At 39.2% G+C, this 22,992-nt stretch overlaps 1 protein-coding gene and 1 long non-coding RNA gene across 13 annotated transcripts in view; one reads left to right on the top strand and one right to left on the bottom strand.

Moving 5' to 3' along the window:
* Positions 1-22,992, top strand: part of LOC100647316 (complexin) — a 323,682-nt gene that overhangs the window by 289,097 nt on the left and 11,593 nt on the right. For all 3 annotated transcript variants that reach the window (XM_003401062.4, XM_003401063.4, XM_048412863.1), the window contains 2 exons: positions 276-439; positions 22,833-22,962. In XM_003401062.4, coding sequence (XP_003401110.1) covers positions 276-439; positions 22,833-22,962 — 294 coding nt within the window. The remainder of the gene's footprint in view (positions 1-275; positions 440-22,832; positions 22,963-22,992) is intronic.
* Positions 1-22,992, bottom strand: part of LOC110119914 — a 303,031-nt gene that overhangs the window by 235,428 nt on the left and 44,611 nt on the right. The window lies entirely within an intron of this gene.

The raw sequence follows: 22,992 nt of genomic DNA on the forward strand, positions 1-22,992 counted from the left end.
TATTTAAGATGGCTATTTATGCTGCATACTAATTTTTTAGCAAATATATGTTTGCAATGAATGTCTCGTAACTTTTATATGCGAATATACATTTTCAGATTGGTTTCAAAAAACCAATACGATTGTGACAGTCGTGTTTCAATACGAGACTAATGTAATTTCTTAAATCTTTTCTATAATACTTTTAATACGCACGTAGAATATTTCTACGACAAATATATAAATAAATAAAACCAAGGAATATTGTTGAAAGTATTGTTTCTTTCGATTTGCAGGAGCCGTTGGTGGCGAAGGCGGAGACGAAGATGACAAGGAGAAGGAGGAAGAGGCCGAAAGAGAAAGGCAAGAAGCCATCAGGGAAGCTGAGGAGCGAAGGAAGGAGAAACATCGCAAAATGGAAGAAGAACGAGAGAAGATGCGACAGGAAATCAGGGACAAGGTAAGGAATAACACCGTTTCCTCTTTCTGTCTTTCGCTTTCTCCTCGCCAAGAGGCGAAAAGGTTGCCGCAATATAAAGCGCGTAAACGGAAAATCAGCTTTCGAAGAATTATACATCGAGTCAGCGTTAACTCTATTTCGCTTTACGAATTCAAAGGCTCTCGTTAAATGGACCAGTCTTAGAGGAGAACTACGGCTCTTGGTTTTGCCGCGCGATATAACAAACAAGAGTTTCGTAAATGTTAGTTCGTTCTTCTGCGAAACTGCCGACTATTCGGGCAACTTCGTTCTAACGACTTTTGAAAATGTGCTCGTTCGAACTTTCGCTTCGTTTCGATTATAGACCTAATCTTATTTGTTAGAGCAAATGAAATTTCTCTTTCAAAGTTCAACTTGGAATACCAGTATCGTGTAAATTGATTAGAAGTAAATTGCGAATGAAGTGGCAGTTAACACGGCTTTGATTCCTAACGGTTTTCATCCCACGTTACCCACGAGGTAGATATTAAACGTGTTGGTTTGTTTATTAAAGAGACGAATGATAAAATTGTAATAATCGATTATATTAAAATCACTTTAAGTGCATGTATCGAGATAGTGTATGCCGGTCGTATTCAACTCTCTAACTGTTCAACTATTCGACTATATGACTGTCCTAGACTGTTCGTCTATTTGTATCGACAGGTGTTATTATAAAAAGCTCAAATGTAACTCCGGTTGACGATTACAAATAACGACGATAATATTTTGTCCGGAGTTCGTTTACCTTTGAACCTAGCAAAGGAAAACAACGTTGGTATTCCAAGACACAATAATACGAGTCTCTCCCGATTCAAATCTTCCATTGACTCATATGCCACTCGCCTATATTTTATATATTCGCGATGATTTGGAGAAATGGCTAAAATTGCACGCATTTCTTAACAAAATTGTAAAAAATACATTATCATAGCAGCGTACGCGTCCTTCATCGTAGAAGGTAGCAAACTATAAATGGGCTGTTACAACGTAATTCACCCATAATTTTTGTCTATCTTGGAGAAGACATAAGTAACTAAGATCTTTGAGCGAAGATGCGCTTACACGACGCGTTTGTCTGCTTGCGAATTGCAGCCGAAAAGCAACAAAAGCTGCTACTCGTATCAAAGGCAATTCATGTTTCTCTGTCCTTAATAGCCTCAGAGAAAGAGAGAGGGAGAGAGAGAGAGAGAGAGCGCTCGTTCGTAATACGCGTACTGAATGGGGGAGTACGTAACTGAAAAGCTGTATGAAAGATAAAATACTCCGGATCGAAAGTCTCGTGCTTATTTACAAATGTACGCGGGTGTGTCCCGCATTGGAGCGTGGAAAGCCCCGAGGAACGTAAAATACACGTGTGTATGCTATATACTATATACTGTATACTGTATACATATGGTATACACACTCGTAGTGTGTATCGAGTGCCTTGTGAGGGCCGGTGAAACGGTCGAAAATTTCAAAGGTTCTTTCGGCGCCGAGCTGTCTAAAAAGATCACGTTAAAGAGGGAATATTTTTCTAGATTATCCCTACGATACGCATCGTGGAAATAACTCGGCAAAAGATTTCGGTTTACGAGCCTTCCATTAACCTCGAGCCAGTTATTTCAACGAGAGAAACCATTTCAGAGAAAGTTTGAGAAAATGACACTGCTTTTCCCGTCATATATTACCTGCCGCCTCGCAAACTGCAAATTTTCAATTACGAGTTTCATTTTCCTTCGATCTTCGCGGTGCTCTGCTCTCTGCTCACGAATCCCGCCTACCAAGCAACCGCGTGCATTCTTCGAGGACAAAGGATTCTCGCTTTTCGCCACGAGTTGCATGGAATATCTTTAGGGCGTCTTTTCATACTTGCCGGAATAGGAACACCTGGTTTCGTTTGCCGATAGATTCGCGCCAGTTGTCTGCATGATTCCGACGTCGCTGTTCAAACCTACCGCAACCTTCATTTATCGGGATGAATCCTTCTTTCTCCTTCTGCGAGTATTAGTCCCTTGCATACTTCGATTATCATTACGAGTATCGACGAATGCCTATAGATTTCTCGGTATATCACGGACTTGGATAATGTCATAGTCGAGCAGACATCGACAGAATTAATTCCACCTGCGGCTCTTTATGCTCGTTCACCAGGAAATCTAATATTTTATTATCACCTCCGATCTCCTTCCTCGAAAGTTCTCGCGTTACATCGACGCTACCAATCGAACCTCGAAAGATTATCGCGTAACCGTAATGTCCTCCGTCAGCTGCGGCAAATCTCACCACCCTTGCTTTCCTCCCAACTCCGTTTTAACACGTTCCTCTCCAACAGGGTGAAAAATGAGCTCTCCGTCTAGCGTTGCTCGCGCCGAGTTTATTATTGCCGACGAGGATCGATTTTTTCCCCTCGAGTTTTAAGCAACCTCGTAAGGGTACGTTTGAAGACCATTCGTTAACGGCGCGTATCTCGTTCCATGCAGCGGCCCTGCATTTTAACGCTAACATTTGCCCGGTCAAACGACTGGTTTCAAAATTTCATTTAATATCGTACATTCGTTGTTACTTCCTTTGCTCATCTAACTTTATGTAAATTCTTCTATCAACAAAGACTGAGAAATTGATAGATCAGATAATGTAAGGATTTACATGAAGTTAGATGAACGAAAGAAATAACAACGAGTGTACAATATCAAGTTAAATGTTGAAATTAATTTCGCCCGTGATCTTCAACGTCATTTTTTAAGGAACATGCGAGGAATCAAATTTTCTCACGCGATATTGCCAGCGTTTTCTGGATGGTTTAAACATTTATCGTGCAGCTATTAGTTAAAAAAATCCAGCATCGCAAAAATCCGAGCAACGCCGGCCACGCGCAACTATTTTCTCATTAAATTCATAAAAGTTGGCACTCTAGTTGCGTGTTGCTATCGCGTTATACGCGAACTATGCACGAAACCATACTGTCGCGTTGATCGACGAATTTAATGACCGTTCAGGAACGCGTATGCTAATAAGCGGACGCAGCCAGCGACGAAATTGAAACCGCAGTTTGATAAGGGAAAGGCTTCCAAGAATCGCGGCCAATTTATACCGCTGCTCGCTCGATTAGTCATAATGCGCGAGCTAACGCTTCTAAATTGAACGCTGGACAAAGCTCGCCTACTTGACATACCTTGCTAATTTCCCGTGTCAATACGAAATAGAGCAATTATCTAACGAAGCTGATTTCATAATTCGAACAGATCAGAACGGTCGCGCTCGTATTTTGTCGGCTGCAATCACGCTAATTAGTCGTGACTGTTCGATGATACGTAACCGTTTGATCAACGAGAACCATTGTTCCTGGCTGTCCGTGGTTTCGTAATCGTCCGCCGATAATGACACTAACGAATAATCCTCGACGCACGATTATTTTCACGCCACGGTTCTGCAAACTTTTCCAAGTGCCCGGGACAATTTCGATCGGCGAACAATGCGCGATAATGGCGGCCCATTCCGCGCACCAGTGTCGCCAGCGCGAAAAACAGCGTTCATTTAACCGTTCGACCACGGCGTCACCCCGTTATCTCCAAAGCCGTTTCGCGATTAATGCGTTTATTTTACTAAATGCCACGCGAAGCGTTTTTCGCTCGCGTAAAAAATACAGATATTTGCAATCGACTGAAAATACTATGAAAGGCCGGATGAACGTTGTCGAGGATTTCATAGTGTTCGTACAGCGAAATATTTAGCGAGTGAATTAAAAATTTACCCCGGCGCCGCTCGTAAATATTCGGACAATTTGCTCGATTTGTAGCAACAATACGTGAATTTCACCAGGATAATTACAAATTAAAGATTAACGACCAACTGGTAATTAGAAACAACATTTACTGCTTTTTCGTAAAATTAACAGCACATAAGAATAAACTCTCTATTTAGAAACATAGTAATGATATACATATTTTACCATTTATATTACTACGTACTGTGGCTGACGAAGACGTTCCAACGTTTATCACAGAATTTCTTTATTAATATACTACGTCCATTATCTTGATTATGATAGCCAAATTTGAAACCAATCGGAAAATATATGTAGAAATAGCACGATATTTATGGTAGACGCGCGCCGGAAAAGAGATCGTTATACCGTTATGAACGGTAGTCTTAATTATCGTGGCTTATTAACATAACGAATAACCGACTGTTCAAATACTCTAGTGATCTTTGAACATCTTGTAACTTTTGCATACATATTCAGATCGTTTACCAACCTGACCAAAATAATCACGATGGCCATACCATTAGGTAAAAGTTTCTAGCAAGTATTCAAATATCGCTGATTTTCTGAACATCTCGTATCTGAAGTTGGTGGTAAGGCGAGCAAATAACACGGCAGAAAGTGGTGGATAATTTATTAATTTCCAGGGGAGAAAATTCGAGCAAGCATTTCGCGATTACTATGTAAATAAGGTAAAATAGGCGGGACTGGAAAGAGAGGTATAATTATTCGTCCGACAAGAAGACGTTAATCCAGCAAACGTCACCGAAAAGATAAATCGTCCGAGATGGCTGAGTTTCATGGCGGACGCTTACTCGTTTGCACGTATGCAAGCCGTCTAACAAGAACGGTCCCCGACTTAAAATGCAAATTTGATTACGAAGCGGCACTGCGAATACGGCGAACGGTCCGTCACGTTCGCAGCCTGTTCTTCCACACCTAAATATGGCCACGCGTAAGTGCACGTACGCGTACATCTCGAACATGCCGGGTTTCTCCGACACGAAAGTCACGCCGAGTTTCTCCAACGCGAAAGTCACGCCGGTTGTTTATCACGAACCCGTATAAATCGAGCCAAGTGCAAGATAATTTCCGCTCGTGTTGCACGGAATTTCAGAGAATTGCGGAAACCGAAACGCGAATTCTCCGGCAGAAAAAGAAATAACATTAATCAGAGATATGGTAATTTTTAATAATAATTACGTGGAAAAGGGCACAGTTCATCCTTAACATTCTGATCCAACGTTCCGAGTAATTTTATTTAACGTAAAGTGGCTACAAATCGGTGTATCATTGTATTTATCGTAGCGTTTATATATAATAACAATTAACCAGATATCGCGTTATTTAGTAGTCTTCTTTTATGACTATAAGAGCTTAATATCATGAGGATGAAACGTGCAACTTGATAAAAACTGCTTTTTCTAGTGGCATATAACCACCGAGCAACTTTACTTCCCGAGATATACACAAAATTATGTTTGCCTCCTCTGTATGCTGTACTCTTTACAAATAGATTTCAATTAGACCTTAGGATTGACGTAGTTTGCGTTTCAAAAAATTGTTCGGGTGCTTTTCCATAGCTTTCCTCGTACTTTTCTTCGTGTAAGAAAATTAAACGAATATTCTGGTTATCCAGGATGGTCAGCAGGTGGTGAGATTTGAATATCCTTATTGCGAACGCTTCGAGTCGTAGGAGGATTTTAAATTTCGAGAAGTTTCGTGGTCCCGAGGTTTGGCGAGTCCCGTTCCTAGAAATGATTTGCCTAAAACGTTCGTTAGAAATTCCTTTAACCGTGAAGGAGGAACAGCCTTAAAGAAAGACATCGGTATTTTTAGTGGATATTTTAGTTACCGTGGAAAAAACTCTCTTTGAAGTGTCCATAAACTCTTGGCGTATTCAGTGACGAATGTTCCGACAACTTTTCGTGGTCGGGGCCCCGGTTGGCCAGACTTTGTGAAACATTCACGAGCGCGCGCCGCTGAAACGGAATTGTTTATCGTGGAACGTGTAGCAAAGCTGGCCGGTCATTGTTTGCGAGTTCCGTTCCATCAAAGCAAACTCAATCCTTTCTTGTTTTTTGCGGGATGAAAAGTGAGCAAAGCTTTATGCAAAGAAGGAATAAATTTCGAGATTCTCATAAAACTTCATTGAGAGTTGTTTCTATACAGAGCGTGCAGAATAAGAGGAACAAAATTTCTGACGTTACTGAAAGATTGTGAAAGAGTGCGCAAAGAGAGAGAGAGACAGAGAGAGAGAGAGGAAAACGAGAGAACTATCGAAGAGAAAGATAATTTCTCAGCGTTTTTGACATTCGCCGGAAACCATCAGCACAATGCACCCAGTGTTCGGAAAGTTTTCCAACACGGCCGATTTACCGCGAAACAAACGACGAAATGAAAAAAAAAAAAAGAAGAGTTGAACAAAGAGCGAAGAGATAGAAAGGACAAACAGATGTCACGCGAAATCGTACTATTGTCAATCCTGATGTATTGTCCTGTCAGGATGTAGTCAGCGGTGCTGACATGACCCAGATGGAATCGAGGGCTCTCACAGAATAATCGAGAAAAATACGTCCCGGTATGCATTGTACGCATTAAATGAATAACTCTCGAATCATCGGCGTGACGTCGCGCAATTAAATCTTGTCGCGTTTGTTCGTCGAGTGCTTGTAAAATTATTGTCGATAAACGCGTGTACGAAGATAGGACCACTTTGAAAATGACCGTTCGATCCGATACCCGATTGTCCCTAAACAATTGGAAGTTAATAGGGCATTGCTTTTGACGTAAAAAATGTCCAACCAATCTGTTTGGAAGGCGAGTTCGAAATATTGGCCACTCTGACGAAACGCTGCAATTTCTATGACAACAAAGATTTCAATACCCTCTCGACGATTTGGAAAATTAACGAGGGCTACTTATTATCGAATACCAGAACAATAGAAGATTAAAGAGACACTTAAAGGGACACACGGTAGAAGAGCGATATATTTTCATTGTTATGTGAAAAAATGATCAGACATTGAAACAAGCGTTTATAACGAGATATCTGGTACGGAGACATCTTCAATTTTCTCGAACAAAACAATTTGCCGGCGACAGATCGAATAACCTTGAGACCCTAAAAAACGTAACAAGTCCTCTTTCTAATAATGTGCATAGATTGATATCGAATTCTTATAGAAATTCATATTTTTATAAGTCTAAATATAAAAGCTACGACCTCGATAAAGGTTTGTTCCATTTTCTTGATACTATTTATTATATTCCGAATATTCCGCACATTTCTGTCTGATTCCGTACATTTTTGCGCATTTAAATTTTGCATAAATACCTAAAGTGGCCTGGTCTAGATATAATAATACGACATAATCGTTCTTAAGGTTCCTTGTGCTCGTTCGAACGGGTGCGTTCACAGAATATACTACGAACGCACGCGTTCGAACCAGGACCAAATGCACGAAATCGTTGATTTCGATGTTCGTGGAAATTCAGCGGAAAAATACGAGTTAGGAAAATTGAGACCGTTTTGCATCGGCATGTAGGAAGCATCGTGTCATTCCTGAAATATCAGTCCCTCGTTAAACGGAACCGAACCTCATCCGGCTATCTCGTTACCGGGGTTCAGCTCCATCGCTGCTTCCCAACGCACTTTCATACGCTCTTCAACCTAGCTGTTTAGCCGGTATAAATTTAAATTTCACCGGGACTTTGCAATCTCCACGACAAATAATCCGGATCGCGTTTTATCAAAGCCTGTGTGACGAGAAATAAAAAGTTGGGAACGTTATCCCCTGTCTTAGCTTGGCTGCGAGCGGTTCTGTATCGGCGTCGAGGATCGTTCAGTCAGAATTAATAAAGATTGATACTTCATTAGCCGAGACATCGAAATCCTCCGTGAAAGTCTTTTCGCGATATTTTCCCGGAGGATCCCTTATCCACCTTTTCCAGCAACAATGAACGGAAAACTCGAGATATAATAACACTGGTGATCCCCTTGAGAATAAAGATGTATTCTTAAGCGGACGCTATTCCGCAAGAAGATTTCCTTCGGTAATCGCGCCGGCACGACGGGGTCAAAGAAAATCCGATTACGGGCCTCGGCTAATGATCATCAAGAAGAGATTTCGTTATATGGTCCTTAAGAAATTCCGCTTAGGAATCGGCTCCTCCAGCTTCTGGAATATCCTACACAGTATAATTAAAAATACCACAACGTCTTTTCGTTTCAACCGTTGGACACTTAATGACTCCAATGCGATTCGAGCTTAATAGCGAGCGAAAGAAGATAGCGAGCAGAAAGAAACAGTGAAATAACAAGTCAAACTTACGTTAAAGAAGATAATGTATTTTCCATTTACTGGCGTGCACTGGAAGAAATAAAGTCGTAAAGAAAAGCCATAAATCTAAGGAAATGTACGAGATACGAGTAGGTCGCGAGCGCAACGGCCAGGAAATCGAATATTAGAATCTACGATAATGATCTAAAAATGCAAAAATTGAGACACGGTCTAGTTTCTATCGCAAAAGTCTATATACATTTATTGAATCTTGTGTATTCGATATATTAAAAGAAATTAGTAAATATGCGCTTTCTTTTGGAATCGTTTAAATTTCTAGATCGACAAAGTAACATTAAATTTACTCGGAGCATTTTTCTTACGAGTATTAACAGATGATAAACGTTTAGTTGGAAAAGTCCGAAGAAGGGACAAAGTTACACGTGTGGTTACGACGTTTTTTGATTTTATCGCTACCAAGGAAATTACATTAGCTATATCGATGGAGAATACGCGAGATATCGATATAACATTAAGTCTAGTTTGTTTTATAATGTCATATAAATACAAGAGGTATATGCAAATTTCTGTAACATTGTATTTCGTATTTTATTTTTTCGTTTTTCCTGTTAACAAAAGCGTAGGTAATAAATTACGTTGGTTGTTCAAATACGCGTTCGAATTCGATCGATAAAAAAAATTTAACGTCAGAAAATTGCTGAACCTACGAGGTCCTTGCTGTAATATTTCGAATTTAACAAGCATACGAAAACGCGTAATGAGAGTAAAAAGAAAAAAAAACAAGAAAATATCTCACGATCATATAAGAGGAAGAAAAAAGAGATTTGAAATCTGAAGACGCAGTGGAGCATGGAATTTAAAAGTGGAATTTAAAACTTTATTTAAGTCTGTCGTTGCGGAAATTCCAAGTTATGAAAAGAACATTTCCTTTTCTTCCTTTTTAAAACTTTCCTCTCAATTAGGAACGGGCTTCTTAAAACATGAAAATAAATATTGAACGACCTTTTTTTTCTATACCTCGGAACGTTCTTTGCTAATACATAGAATGTAAATTTCATTTATGCAAGTTTGCAAAACGAACTGTTTCCCCGCGATTCGAAGAAGGTCGTCTCGTTTTACGTCTCTCTTCTGTGTCTCTCAATTAACTCGAACAATTAATTAAAAATCCTCGAGACAGTGGCGACAGACCAACATCCGTTCGTCTCGATGGCTCGATGAAACAATGAAAGCGACTTACGCAACTGAAGTAATGACATTCGATATGGTGGTGCTACTCTGATGGACTTTTTCTAATTAAAAATTTCCCTCGTGTCTTTGCTGATGTTTATTATTGAACGAGTAATATACAACAGATATTAAATTAACCATTCTTGTATAATTTATATTTCCTTCGTTCCCATCGCTCTTTCTCACTCGTGTTAATTAACGCTGCAATAATCAATTATTATCGTGCGTTTAAATATATTTGAGAAACCTCTCAATCGTCATATAAATTCAATAAAATCGTTATATGAATTTGAGAAACTTCTAGGGAAGAGGACTGATAAATAATATTGGAAGTTTTATTTCTAGCTTTGGAAAAATTATATTAAACCACCGATGATCATTCAGAACCGAGTATCATTGTATTTGCATATTAGTATGGAAAATTCAGAAGAATGCTGTTTAATTTCTAGGAAAGGCAATTTGCTGCGTTTTATAACAATGACGCAAGCAAAATTATAAAATAATTTCAGTATTCAAAGGTAGTTGCTGATGCCCATAAATTGCATCGCTATTATACAAACAATGTAGATATCCAGTCCAATTTGCCGCATTTGCATGTCAATGATGAAATAATACTATGCAACATACGTGTGTGTGCCTGTATAAATTCTCATTGACATTCAATATTTCATAGCTAATGTTTATTCTCACTATTCCGTATAACTAATTTATTTTTACATCTCCATTACTAAGTTCAAGCATTAGGAAAACAAGATAAATCGAAACAGATCAGCTTATTAAAAAATGGAATTATTATACCCTTTGAAACTTTGTAATATAAACAATCTATATATTCCATGCAATAATAAAAATCTCACCAGTTACAAATAATACAATTAAGTTGTTTCTTATCTATACTTTTCTCTCTTTGTTACTGATAAATCTGTGCTACAAAATTTGTCTCTTGATTTTGTGCATTCCATAATTAATTTCGAGAGCCAGATTCGAATTTCATCAACAGGATACACTCCATTAAATTTTCTGAATCATTCATTTAAACCACATTCATTTTCATCTCACCGGGATTTAAATCAAAAGATGATAAGAATCGATATATAATTCTCAATTACTTTCTCGAAACTGTTGCGGACAGTTATTACAAATTTTTCTACCTATTCCGAATCATCTCAAACGAATATATAATTTTCGCTCTTCGTAATCCAAGTCCAATTATCACGTTTTTCACATGATCGGCAGATGTCCTAATATCTATAAACGAAGATGTACGCGTCGTTTTATGCGATACAAATCGATAAAAAATAGACAACCTTTTGGCCGAAATCATTTTTAAACGTCGTGGGTATATAAGCAGAGGTGGCGCGCAGGGGATGTTTCGGAAATGAAGCATCTCAACTTTGTCGAGGGTCTGACCGGACGAACATAAATTCAGCAAAAAAACGGACAGCGTGAAATAGGAATATCCATATGGAACGAGTATTCTAATATGATACGTTAGGATTTATCGTCGTGGCGACCTGCCAGTATATCACCATTTTTGGCAGTATTATCGTGGAAAAATGCTACTGTCGTTCCTCTGTTAAGCGATCGATAGGTTTTGATAGAGGAATATGGTCGGCGAATGGAAATCGAAATTTCGACCAAACCATCCATCTTTGATTTTCGTTAATGCACCTTGCGATTTTCTAAACTTCTATTAGAACGACCCAATCGAAACAAAAGTTCGCATTCTTCCTTTTCATTCTTTTTTTTTTTCTTTTTTTTTCTCGATAACGCTCTAACGTCGTTCGCTTTTCGACTCGAAGAGAAAATGTTGCCGCGCCATCTCCGGCACTTTGTTCCATCGGCGGCGGGTTTCCTGCTCTTTCCGAGAAATTGTCGAAGGAACGACATTATTGCACGTTGTCGTGACCAATCCCCATCGACGTCGTCGTTCCACCGCCGCTGTATTTTATTATGTACTTTATCGAATCTCTCGTAGCAGATGTATCTTCGAGGGACCGATGTTCCACCCAACGGCTCACTTCGTCCACACGACACGTTCAATTGTCTGTTTAACGTATGTTCTTCCTATTCTATTACCGTTTCCCTTCGTAGCTTGCGTCAGTAATAATTAGCGAAGAAAAAGGGTAAAAGTAATTTAATCGATCGTCTTTGGCTAACTGTATTATTTTCTTTTATATTTATACGTTTATCGATCTTGGCTGATGGCTCATTAACATCGTATAATAGAATAAGTAGAAGCAGGAGATCGATCGATCTCTATTCAAATTTAACAACCCGTAAACGAAAGGGATCATTGGTCTGGTGATTTGTAACTTATCTGTTTCGTATGCGAAATTTTAAAAAATTTACTTACGTTGAAATCTTGTAAACTAATCTCAGCTGTTTAAGATTTATAATAAATCCAGTGTTACGTATGCATGACGATATTCTACAAAGATATAGCGTGCGTTCATCATTTCCTCTTCTTAAAAAATTTCAATATGAAATTGCAAAAATCGTAACCATCTCTTTTCTCGTTTCTAAAGAAACCGCTGTTTATGTTTACTCGATTTCTTGAAGCAGAAATATACAATATCGAAACAATGCCATATCCAGACGTAGTTCACCGATGTAAATAACATCGCTCTTAAAAAATGAAACTTATCTTTCTACTCTGCGAGCTTTGCGTTAACGTCGTACAAGTTTATTAGGATTTAGATTAGAGAAATTAGGCTACGAACAAGACCAACCGAATATAGCAACAGATTTCGTAATTCGTGTCACGAACGATATTGTTACGTTGGTTAAAGTCTGACCAAGAATAGAACGATTCTGAATCGCAAGCCAAGGAGATACGAGCCTTTTTTACGTTTCGATAGGACCGTAATCGGTGAAACTACTTTAATGTTCATAACATGCGAGCACGCGATTCCCGTGCAGTCACGAGCAAAGCGCACCATTGTATTTGAAATTGTTCGTCGCAATTGCAGAAATCGCGAAACTCGCTTTTGCCTTATTTTATTTTCTTTTATTTTATTCCATTTTACTTCGTTGTAAATTTTAAATATTGGACAAATTTCATCACCATGTACTACCATTCAAAGTCACAAATAATAATAACGACGAATACCGACATACTCAGAAATCTTGCCTCTGTCCTTTAAAATTTATCAAACTTATAAAGTATTCAATGTCGATAATCACGTAACACTTTTACTTTCCACGTGATACCGATTGGTAGACACCAATTAATCAATTGATAAATATTCTTCAAAAATGTAACCAATGTATTATCGACAAAGTCGAACGAATAATCCCCGATTATCTGAGTCTTTGTCGTCGTATCATTTTTATATTTGATATTCCATTTCAGTATTTACATAAATTGATTACGCGAAAATATTTCTGAATATAAAAAATTCCTGCCTAATCGTGCAGATCAGCTACGTTCGTGACATTCGTGTTGGCGTTCCGATAATCGTGCTTCTACTGTATTTCGATTTGTGCTTTCCATGAATATTCAAAAATTCAACTAGCGATAGCCAAGCGACTTTGAGAATATAAATCGATGATTAATCGTAAGACTTGCAACGAAAAACAAACACGTCCGATAATGCGGGTCGCGTGCCAGGCAAGTATAAAAAATGGGTTACAAGCTCGAGCAGCTGAAGCCGAAGCTGCGATGAAATAAACGAGCTGAATTATGGATGCATAAATATATCCAACAGGTGCAGAGGAACAATGTTATCTATGTAGATTCGCGAAAGGTAGCTCGCGCCTTTTGCCTTCTAAATTTCGCTGAATTTTATAACAGCGAAAATATTGCTATACAGGGTGGTTGGTAACTGATGGTACAAGCAGAAAGGGGATGATTCTACGCGAAGAAAGAAGTCGAAAATATAGAATAAAAATTTTTCGTTTGAGGCTTTGTTTTCGAGAAAATCGACTTAGAAAGTGTTCATAGAAATTTAATTAGAAGAGCAGAAGTATGTGTTTGGCAGAATGGGCAACATTTTCAGCAATTTTTGTAATAATAAACTTTATGATTACTTCATATTATTTCATTATGTATTCCTAATTTTCCGTTACGGCAAAAACAAACTTAAACTGCGATAATATTCATCGAGACAACGATCTACAGTGAGATCCGTTATAACGAGACGTGATAAAGTGCACGCGTACCGAGCGAAGATTCAAAGTCGATTTTCTCGAAAACAAAGCCTCAAACGAAAAATTTTTATTCTATATTTTCGACTTCTTTTTTCGCCTAGAATCACCCCCTTTCCGCTTGTACCACCAGTTACCAACCACCCTGTATATATACAGCATATCATGATCGCGATGTATTGCCAACGAATTTACGATATCGTAACTGGCGGTTAATAGCAAGCGCAATACGATCGGGGTAAAATGTAGTCGCAAAGACCTTGGGTGGAGAATAGTTGGCTAATCCTGTTGTGTTAAAGAAATGTAGACACATTAACGGATCAAAGACAAAGATAATCGCTAGAGGAAGATGCTAACGAACTTAATGAATACCAATGAGGATCTTGGTTAACGCGTTTCCTGTCCTATTTACTGTTCCTTCTTTGTTGTTTCTCTGGTAATATTGGATTTATGCAAAAGATTCCGTTCGTTTCTTTTTCCTTCTACGAGAATGCAATTTATTTCTTTATTGAAATATTTTCCCTTGCGTTCAAGTATATTTCGCTGTTTCTTTGATAATTCGCTGATTTAATCGCCAAAAAACTGAAAACTTAGTTTTCAAGTAATTAGTAGCGTAATTTCTATTGCGTCTGTTATTAAACTAAATAATTGTAATTGCATTTTCAATACCTCGAATCTATCGTCTTCTATCTACAGAGGACAATGGAGAATTTCTCTTCTTATTAAAGTTTATAGTTTTATATTTTGGTAAGATTTCTTATTAAAGCTATTATTAAGCTTTATCGAATTTGTTTTGGAACACACGTACAAGAAAATGACAATAGCAAAGATACACAGATTAATACCTAAACGCAAAATAAAACACACATACGTTCCAATGCGTATAATTTTAATCTCTGTGAATTTAATATAGAAAAATATCCGATTTCATTAAAAAATTACACGAAACGTTTCTCGGCTATTTCCAGCGATGAGAAACGATAGCGTGCGTACGCTACGAATAACAAAAATTACGCCGTGTAACAAAAATTATACGTAGCTCTGAAATTGTTCATATTCGCATGCAATAAATCGAAATTGCAAGACGACGGGCGTTATTCGAAATTTTTTACCGCTGTCCCGACAATGGTCTCTATGAAATTCAAACAGGCTGCCCAGACGCGAAAGAAATAATACGCTGGGATATCGTCACGTAGCCCGTCAACGTTCTCGATATCCAAAAGCCGGTTGTCTTTCTCAGCGGTGATCCACGAATCAGGGAATATGAGTACAGGTCTGAAACGGACCGAGGATAGAAAGAACGGACGAGGAAAGTGTAAAATGGGGAGAAGAGAAACAGACAGCTTTCCAATTTCGCAAATTCATGACCCACGGAAACTTCGCCGGTGTCTCTTCGCCAGACTGACTGGTGTCAATAAAATCGCATGGAAATACTGAGAAACGGGTGCAGAAGGGGCAGAGAGGGGTGAAAGGAGGTGGCTACGTATCAAATTGACGGAAAGTCAAAGTTTTAAATCAGCCACCAGACGCGCCCTCTCCTACGTTCTCGTTACTCGCTCTTTCCCACTTACTCTCCTCCCATAGTTACACGCGCTTCTCAACATTTCAATTTTCATTGATTAGAAAATTTAAGTCGGTCGTACGACTGTTTATAACACTGACGTTGAGAAAACAAGCTTATATTCGATGTGTAAGTTAGTATCGTAAACTTGGATGATTTACAACATAGTAGTTTGGAAAACAAGTTTGTATCGAATATGTAAGCTGGTATCGTAAAGTTAGGATAGATGTAAAACCAAGGGCAACTTTCTTGGCTGAGAGGTTGACATAAAGAATATTCGATCGACCACGAAAATAAACGGACAGGCAATGGAAACAAATATCAACGAAGTTTCGTTAGATACGGCATTGCCTATACAGAAATGTAAATATCAATTTCAATCGTTCACTAAATAATCCACTACAAGTGTGTGTAAACAGTATCGCTAAAAAATCTTAAGTTATATTCGTTTCAAAATTGGGCAGGTGTAAGTGGCGGTAAAGCGATATGATGGAGTTTCATTTAACTTGGTATTTTATATAACCAAAAAAAGTAGCTGACGTATAAAATGTTAACGCAAGTAATTCCAAGTAATATAAAGTTCATAATATACCTCAAATATCGAAGTTTTATTAAAGATAAAAAGTTGTCAAATCTTTGAACGTGAGTATATATGTATAACACTATCACCAGTTTAATTAAACTTCATCGATACCTACTTCCACTACTTATGCGCTTATTTTTGTCACCGACTGCATCCACCTAATATATCTATCAATCTGTATGCAACGTGTATGCAACGTCTTGCTCTCGAGATGTTTAAATGAGATCTGTTCGCCTAACATACGTATCCCACTACGTGTTCTTCGTAATAGGTGTGACACGACGCATCGATCACCACTGTCGTTAGATTCTAAGCTGAGTTACGCTTAAATATCGTTCTGAACAGGAGCTCGATCAGGCGAGACACGAACTACGTGTCAAGCTAATTAGCTTTCGACGCGATAATTAAAATCCGGCGTCTGATCGATATCGTGTTTATAGCACGAATACCCTGGCGGGCGTCAAAGGTGACGCTGACGAAGAAGAACGAGAGGAACGGGTAGAAAAAAGGAAGAAGAAGGGAGAAAAAGAGCCGCGAAAGTAGAGAACCGAAGAACAAGACGGCTGACAACGTAAGAACAACGAGCTGCAACCCGGACGAGGTCGACGTGGGAGAGAGGAAGAAGAACGTCAGACAACGACGACAGGAGAAGCGAAGAGAGAAGATTGAACTTAACTGGGGTCAAATTGACTCTAGTAGGGAGTCCCTGCATTCAATATGGCGACTTCCTAATAGAGTCAGGCTGACTCCTTTTAAGACGTTCAACGGACCATCGTGAAAGTACTTAAGGATGCGCACGTCGAAACAAGTTAAGGCTACTTGTACTACAAAGTGTCGGTTATAATGCGATAAAAGCATTGACGACAGAATCGGTATCGGTGCGTTCTTCCTACACAGTGTGTCAGCGTTACGCGAATGGAAAATGTACACTCATGTCCGTAAGTATTAGGACACTCGTTGCTTTCATGCGAAAAGTGACAATCAATGTAAATTATCGAGGAGACGATTAATCGACGATTATTTCGTGGAAGATCGCGATTCGATGTAACGAAATTTGTACAAACTGTATATTTGCAGAAGTTACAGAAATATAGTAAATTACTGTAATAATACTATACATTGGTCTCTATAGTCTTTCAGCCTAAATTCTGTCGAAAAAATGTCAGATGGGCCAGATGAAAACTTGAAAAATCTGAATCTTTTGTAGCATGTATGATACGAAATATCAATAAATACAAGACAGATACTCTAATCTTATTGTATGGCATCGATAAGATTACTATTATAATATTGAATATGGTTTCTTCATTGTCTACCGTCCTATAAAGTGTGCTAATATTTATAGAAGAAGAAGTAAACGATATGCAGCTTTTAAATATATACGAGAATTATTTGCACATTTGTACATTTATCGTACTGTTAGCTATTTGACAACGATATATCATACTACGACGTTACGTACTGATAATTTCGCGAACAAAGTGAAACGAACATTCGTAACATCTTTTCCCGATTTTGCATGCAATGAATGTATCAAGCAATAAATTCTCGCTTTGTAGAAAGAGCACCGTGAAATTACAGATTTTAATGTAGCCACAGTTGCAGTCACGTACGCCCAATTAGAAAATTAATTTACGTAATTGGTACATCAAATTTAATTAAACTCCTGTAATTACAACGTACTGATTAATAAAATATCATAAACGATGCGTATCGGTGGCACTTTCGAAATTGTTCATCGGCCGCAACAGATAAAAATTAAACAGTAAAATTCCCTTTCTCTCGAAATGAAACGAATGGTGACACAACGAATGCCAATAATGGCATGATATATCGGTAAACTGTGAATGCTTTTACGCATTTATGGAAAACCTCAAGGCAAAAAGGAAAATGAACAGAATGCGACAAACACGTAAAAATTGTATAGAATATAAAATCTCTTTCCAAACCGAAGAAAACCAAAATTCTTTTTCTTTTTTTTTTGAGAGCCAAACAAAACGCTAGATAGAAAATTTTATGCGATAAGAGCACAGTACTCGTTATAGTATTCGACGAGTGAAACAAATCTCTGCTTAGATCCCATCGCTTTAGACGTGTTCGTGAGAATAACAGTTTGCATAAACATCCGCGGTCTACTTATCGGTCACCCTATTTTCCCCTTCTTTTTATTTTTTCAATTTTCACGGGAACGGCGACAGGAACAACGCGACAGAAATATTCGCTGATCGTGAAAAATAGTCATGATTCGGCAGAAATTGAAAATTGAACACGCACCGGCGATTCGCCAGTTACAAAAGTTGATGAGAATATCGCGATGTCATGGCGCGCCAAATTCCTTTAGAAATGAAATCACGGCGCGAGTGACACGCTTGTACAAAGAAATCGTAATTTCCAGCGATGTAATTAATGGAAACAGTTCTCGTTCAACGAAAAATCGATCTTTCGCCTCTGTCGTGCTCGAAATACGCATGGAAACGTGGGTCGACTGTTACCTTCCCCCCCTCCCCCTGGGATTCAACAACGAACAATTTACAAATAGTTGCGTTTGCTTCGTAACCAGCGATGCTCGTACCGCGCTCGCACCGTCACGTGACAATTAGGCTGATTGTGAGAGACAGAAACTGCGCGAATACTAATGCTGTAACAAGATAGCTAGACAACATTGCGAACTAGGGATTTGATAACGTTCGCAAAGTTTCCGCTGTTACGAACACGTGTTACCATCGAACGATGTTGAGATACCATAAATATAATGCGGTTTCGTGAAAATCGATTATATACTTTGCGTAAAATCGAGCTTCCTCGCGTTTTTCATAGTCATCGTCTTATTAAAAAATACTGATTCGTCACTGGTAGATATCGTCGTTTATACCATTAGATGCTTCGTTATATTTATTATCCGTAAATTTTCAGCATATTGCTACGAATCTCCTATTTAACTCGTTTAATTAATTACCAGATTAATTACCACGTTCTGCATTAGCAGATGTCGTAATACTTATCAACGAGTGTGTATGTCGTTATATTGATGGATATTCAATCGTTTTCCTAATAATATCGGATAATTATCACATCTTCTGTGTACACCTTTATATGTACACGTACATACCATACACATAACAACGGATCTAGCAATGTGCTCAGCTTAGCATTTGTGCGCACTTCAAACTTCTAACTCCGTATCGTTGAACCAGTACGTCATATATTATAACCAAAACATACCATTAGACATACGGCGTAACGCTTCTTGAACTAGTTTTTAACAAGGAAACTGGTTACTAAAAATGTGCTGGGTAAAAATGTCGCAATGCGACGTGGCTTGCAGATGCGTCTAGGACACACATACAGATGCAGCCATCCAACACGAGCATACAAATCACAGAACGTAGCACCCGTGGCGAAAGAACGTTTGAAGACTTCCGGCCGTGATACGCGCGAGTGCGTCGCAATTATGCAAAGTGTTACGAGTCCCTGGGATTGCTCAACTTTTAGGATTAAAAAAAACCAGAGGGTCGAGAGGGAGGGGCCGATAATTAAAAGGCGTTCCTTGATGCAAACGTAACGTCACGAATTTGAAATTCCACGTGAGACGCTCTCGTAAACGTTGTATCGCAGAGGCGCGCGGTGCGTGTCGAGAAGCATTAATTAACGTCAGGATCGGTGCATCACATTTGACATCGTTGGGAGACTGGACCGCCGTTTATACACGCGCTATCTGTCTCCTTCGCGCGGCTTCACGGTGCCTGGGACGCGCCATTGTACACCCATTACGAACGACCGCGCTGTTAATGGAACGGAACAGCGGAAAAACAAAGAGAGACAGATTTATCGGCAATACCCGTTAGCCCAGAACAAACCGAATTTCTACTACGCTAATTAAATAAACCCAATCAACTTTTCCTATTTCTAAATATACTCGTCCCTCCGCCCTCGTGGTACGGTCAAACCACCACTGTTAGACTATTACACTTTTGTTCGAAAATGTCGCGAAAATCTTTCTGTAAATCGACCTATAAACTTTCGTTGCTCGTATTTAGGTGCGTTATTTTAATTCTGTGACTCGAGTTCGAAGAAAAGTGCGTAAGTCGATACACATTTATACGTACACTGTGTTCACCACTGTGAGACCACCTTACGAGATTTCTACACGTACGAGACGCGAGATACAAAGGGACAAGATATGATTAGAAGCATGGAGAGTGGAATCGTCGAACCGATTGAAAATAAGAGAGAAGGCCGTGCATTGTTCGTGGTTACAATTTCATTTTACTGTACTTTCGATAAAATAGAATAAACTATTCCGTTATATTGGATCTGCGGATATGAGGCAAGAAGTAAACTAGCTTTTCCCAGCGAATATAATTCAGTGTTACCTGGAGACGTTGTTGGTCGATATGATTTCAAACACTTCGTTTCTTATCGCATTTTCACATTTCCCTAACCAATCGCGTATTCACGTCGACGTACTTCTATCGAGCCACGTTATCATACAAAAGAAAAGGTTTTATATGTTGAAATCGAAGAAAACCGAGCGAAAGAGAATATCAAAGTAAGGCGAAACCTTTACATCCCTTGAATTTCATCTCTTCCCGTAAGATTCCAATGATAAATGTTACACCAAAATGAATTCCAATTTGTTATTATTTCGTAGCAGAACAGCCAGAGAAACATGCGTCTGAATTTTGATTGGGCAAAGTTTCTCGCAGAAAATCCCTCGTGACAACGATATCGAATCGGACAGCGCGTCCAATGAAAGACGCGTGTAGTCGCATGGCGCGGTAACAAAAGAGCGATACGAGACTCGGGACAAAACGCGAAAAGCCTTTGCAAAAAGGTAGACGAGAGGACCGAACAACGGAGAACAACAACGAAACAGACGGAGAATTTATAGTGTTTGTAGATATAGCCGCAATATGCGTATTCCACGGTCGGTTACAATGCTACGATAGAGACAACCGGCACCCGTACAGCCGATCACGTGTCTGGCTTGTACCGCAATCGGGCTCATTGTCTGCCGACAAGAGTGGCGTGGATACAAAGCGTCAGAGCTGAGTTACTCGTTGCATGTAGCTAGGTAGCGAGCGCGTGCAGCCCGTCATTGCGGTTCGATGCAACTAGACAATCTAGTGTAAATAGGGGTACAGCGGCGCGGGTATGTTGTTACGTGCCGATCTCCTGTTGCAGATCCTCGAAATCATGAGGCAGATTCTATGATACGAAGCCGAGATTGAAATTGTCCAGCTAATACGATTACGGAACACTGCGTGAGGGCTGGCTAATAGCCGCGCGTCGATGCTCCGTGTGATGGACGCGATTGACTGTTTGAGTTTTAAGCCGATTGTCCGAAAACGATTCTTCCGTAATCTGACCATTCCGATTTCATGCCATCGTAACTGTGGAAATGGTAAAAGCAAAGATCGTGAACAGCACCAAATGACAGTTATTAGAAAATTTCAGCAGAGAATGTTTTCGATTTATGATACTAGTGTCGCGACTCGAAATATCGCTGACAATACGACATTCGCATCGACAATATGATATTCGCGGCAACAGAAGTCACGACTAGACGGATATTTATGCTCTTATGGCAAGTTTAAAGTTACGGAAAATGTACAAGAAAAGTTCCGTCTAAATAGAAGCCATCCAGGGCCATTCGCGGTGTTTCCTTGTAAATTAATGGGAACAGCCAAAGGCTTCTCGATAGGATCGCACATAGATCGATATTTGGCCGTGAGATAACTTTTTACGTCGCGGATGTTTTTGTGGCTGTCGTTGTTCATTAAATTCGAGGCACGAGGGGATGACACCTCCTTTAAAACGCTTTCGATGTTAAAGTCTGAAAGAAAGGTTGTCGCTCTCGGCTACTTCGTCGCGTTACTACAACTTTCTTGTTAGCGAAGTTTGGAAATATACTGTCGTCGAGTGTCTTCAACGTAGCCACGTAGCGGTGCACCAACTTCGATCGAGAAAACTTCGCGACTGAGCTTCTCGCACTTTGGTCAAAGGAATCCGTCTATCGCGTCAAAGAAAATCTGACCGGAATACTCGTTAACGGGTCTCGCGCGTTTCCACTCCGCTTGCTTCATAGAAAGTCAATCGCGAAACAAAACACAGACCGAACGTTCGTTTCGTTTGAAGATTATCCATCGTAAACGCTCGTGTAAGTACGTTTCGTTTAACTACGCAGACGGACGTGGAACAGGATTAACGTAGAATAGGATTTAAACGACGATCCAACAGATATCAAGCGAAGAACATTTGTTACGTGACGCGTAAAACTTGTCGAATTCGTGCTCCGACTTGGTGAGACGTATATTACTATATCTATAGTCTATTTTTTAATCGATTAGGAGGCTACACCTTCGGACGTTTAAGCATAAACAAAATTTGGAAATTCTTCTTAGAAGTAGTTACAAGATCTCTACGTTAAACTGGACATTCTATTTTACTCGATTTTTCCAATTTCTTCGTTCGCAAGTAGAATCCCTTTTGAAAGCTTCGAGAAACTTAAAACGATACATAAACGTACAAGACTTATGTATCTTGTTAATGAGAAAGTCTTCGTGAAATAATAAGATAAATGAAAAGGTCTTTCGTACGACATTCCACACCTCTGGAATATTAAAATGACTGTTTAAAAGATTTCGATTTTTCGGTGCCTGATTAATTGAAAAGTCTTTGTCAGACGAAAAGATAAAAGGAAAGCTTACGTGTGTCGCGAGTTTTTTCACCGAGTGCAAACGCGTTCTTTTGTAACCGGTAATCCTCCTTTTGTTCACTCGCTTCTCGTTTTTCCGTTTCAGTATAACATAAAGAAGCGAGAAGAAGTACAAGAAATGACCCAAGAAGAGCCGAATCCTTTGATGCGCAAGAAGAAGACGCCAGAGGAATTGGCTGCGGAAGCCGAGGCGGAAGACGAGGACGAGATTACAAGTATGTACACGAGTCAATTGCATTCGCTCA

The sequence above is a fragment of the Bombus terrestris genome, chromosome 15 (genome assembly GCF_910591885.1).
Source record: "Bombus terrestris chromosome 15, iyBomTerr1.2, whole genome shotgun sequence".
In the NCBI taxonomy this organism is placed as follows: domain Eukaryota; kingdom Metazoa; phylum Arthropoda; class Insecta; order Hymenoptera; family Apidae; genus Bombus; species Bombus terrestris.